This window comes from Apteryx rowi, unplaced genomic scaffold, assembly GCF_003343035.1.
Source record: "Apteryx rowi isolate R43461 unplaced genomic scaffold, aptRow1 scaffold_1093, whole genome shotgun sequence".
Lineage (NCBI taxonomy): Eukaryota > Metazoa > Chordata > Aves > Apterygiformes > Apterygidae > Apteryx > Apteryx rowi.
Genome location: NW_020447301.1, coordinates 41,555 through 44,631, shown reverse-complemented (window position 1 = coordinate 44,631; position 3,077 = coordinate 41,555). Strand labels below are relative to the sequence as shown.

General features: G+C 44.3%; 1 protein-coding gene across 4 annotated transcripts in view; it reads right to left on the bottom strand.

Annotated features, from left to right (window-relative positions):
• Positions 1-91: 91 nt before the first annotated feature.
• Positions 92-3,077, bottom strand: part of LOC112969554 (guanine nucleotide-binding protein G(I)/G(S)/G(O) subunit gamma-11) — a 3,981-nt gene continuing 995 nt past the window's right edge. For all 4 annotated transcript variants that reach the window (XM_026072992.1, XM_026072984.1, XM_026072974.1 and 1 more), the window contains one exon: positions 92-490. In XM_026072992.1, coding sequence (XP_025928777.1) covers positions 365-490 — 126 coding nt within the window. In that variant the 3' untranslated portion in view covers positions 92-364. The remainder of the gene's footprint in view (positions 491-3,077) is intronic.

Below are 3,077 nucleotides of genomic sequence, written 5' to 3'. Positions count from 1 at the left end.
CCCGCGCAGCAAGCAGGTGCCCAGGCGCTCGGGTTACAGGCAGGTTTCTTTAATTCCAAGTAACAGCCAAGAAGCAACCGATAAACAGACGATGAAAGCGAACGGCGTTAGCGTGGCACGAAGCGAAAGGGCCTGTCCCTGCTGCGGGAGGAGGAACACAGCGATGTCGGAGAGCAGGATACAGCCATACCCTAGGGAGCGACCCACGAGGGCCTCATCTGCTTTAAGATTTTTCCTCTTTTTTTTTAAGAAAAAAAAATCCGCTCCTGTACTTGTTCAACAAGGACCAGCGGAACTGAGGACACGCTAGTGACTCACTAAAGGTACAACACTGTCTGCTCCAGTTGCAGATGGGTTTATTTTCTCATGCAATGACGCAGCCGCCTTTCTCCTTGAAGGGATTCTTTTCCTCGGGAACACCCTTCACCAGGGGGTCCTCACCGGACCTCTCTTCGATGTAATTCTTGATCTCTTCGGAGCACTTGGACACCTTGAGTGAAGGAACAAAGAAGTTTCTGCATTATACCCACAACTTATGTTGCACATCAGAATAGCAAAATAGTTAATTCATACTCCCCCCCCCCTCTTATTTACCTTCCCATTAAATATAAACGATCTGACCACATGGCAAGCACTAGGCATCTATACACTCAGCTTCCTTAAGATAACACTTTTTCAGAGACTGATATTCACAGGATGTGTGAATATCACCGGAAATTTATATGCCATGTGAAACAGCAGTTGCTAGGCAGGTAATTTTCCTTTTTTTTTTTTTAATTAACCAATATAGTTATATTAAACTGAGGATCACAAAAATTCCCCCTCAATACCATCATGACATCCTGCTTCAGGATCAGTAAAATTTCAATCAACAGTGTGGTATCTGTTTTCCAAATAAGTATAACTTTGTGTCTTTCCCAAAGAAAACATTCAATAATGATTTTTCACTGAGGTGATAGAAATTGTCTCCATGTAGTTATACAGTAGCAACTATGTGCTGAATGGGAGTAAAGAATTGAATGGAAAAGACAATTTACTTACAGGTTACCTGGGGTTACTTCAAACAATGGTTAATAAAATATCCTATTGTGTTATGAAAAAATATAATATGGATGGTATCTTGCATGACATTCATAGCAAAATAGCAATGATGTGCTTCTCCACAAAACCCCATGAGTGGAGAAATGGGTTTAGTTTGCATTATCTGAAATGGGAATGCAAGTGTTGTAACACTATTTGTGGAGAATGAGGACCGACAAGCAGATCCACAGACTCCCGGAGATCCCTAATCAATCACATCTCATTTCTCTTCCCTAAGGTAGCAGAATCTGTCCTTTGATGCTCAAATATCTGAAATGTGTGAGGACGTGTTCCCAGCTCTTTCCCCACCTCCTCCCTTCATGTTTAATAATACCTGCAGAGACACAGTAAAGCAGAGTCAGCAGAAGGAACCATCTGTTGACCTGGTTGGAAGATGGCTATTATTTCTAATTTAAGGCCCCTGGTTTTCTTTGTTAGTTGTATTTTACTCTTTAGGTATAATTATAATGAGAATCAATGAATTTACCTGCTCTATGAGAGGCCAACAGACCATGGCCTGTGAAAAGTTATGCCTTAAGCCATTAGAAAGAACTCTAAGTTAATTCCTAACTGAAAGGTGCATCAAATAAGATCTGACTACCTATATCTATCACACAGCAGAGAAGAATTTGGACCTGCAAATCCTATTACACATATGCCTTGTTCTTCTACTCTTAGCCAACCTGTTAATTCAAACTGGGGCACTTTTTGCTATAGGTAAGTTGTGCTCCTGAGTATATGCAGGACTGGGCTTTCTTTTACTTCAGTCAACACTTTCAGTATCTTTTTCATGCATAACGAAAAAAGTCTGCTTATATACCCATCTGGATATTTTTATTAATTTAAAAAACTATTTAAAAGGACATTTCCTCATTGTGCTGTAAATGTGTAGGATGCAGGAGAAAGGGGTCAGGAAGACTTTGGCTAAACATTTATATTTTTGTCAAGAACAGAAGCGTGGAATCTGAATTTCCATGTATTCATAACAACTATACAGATACTGGGGAACTGTGACATCTAAAACCCAAACTTCATTCTCATACAGTGAAACTGTTATATAGTGCAATGGTAAAATTGAGAATGTTGTTTGTGCTTTACTACAAATGATTCCAAAATATCGATTTCCCTAAAAAGGTCGGCCTTTTGGTTTATTCAGAATATTTAGGCAAGAGTTTATTTTTTTTATTTTTTTCCTAAGGAAAATCGAAATCTATGTATCCTGCAGAGTGTATTTCAGTTGCGTGGGGACTCTGAGGGATGATCTAAATGCCTATAGTGCTTAGACAGTGTCTGGCTATCAGTACTGCTGGAGCTTTGGCCCATACCATTATACATCACTGATCTTTAAGTAAAACATAACTGTGGCATTGTTATTTTCTGGTTTAAATTCCTAGACCTGCAAACTTTGAATCTGAAGAATGTAATTCACATGAGTAGCTCCACTGATACCATTACATAAGCGCATTTATAGTCCTAAATACAAGTGGTCATTTAGATGTAGTCTTCGTTTCTGCTAGCATGCAATTTAATAAGAGTYTTATCCTGGGGCCTGGCCCAGGGCAGCTAGCCCCCCTCCGGGTCGCGCTGCCGCCCAAATTTCTCTCTCTTTGGCGTCCCGGGAGCCAGCACGTCAAGCCGCTGCTCCGGGGCCCGAAATGCACGTTTTCTCTCCAAATCCCCGGCGACCACGGCCAGGCGGCCGGGGTGTCTGTCCCGGGGGCAGCGCGGCCCGGCTCTGCCCCGCCGCCGCCCCGGCACCCAGCAGAAACCTCGACGCGCCGGGCAGCGCCCCTCCGCCCCTCGCCACCCCTCGACCGGGACCCGCACTCCCCCGCGGTGCGAGCGCGCGCGGCTATTTCACCAGCGCCGCAAAGGGGGCGGCAGGGACCGTCGGCGCAAACTGCGTGTCGGCCGGGCGCTCGTCTGAAAATAGCGGAGGCTCTCCGCGCCCGGGGTGCGTGCAAAGCCGCTGCCGAAAACCCGCTGCCCGTGTCTCT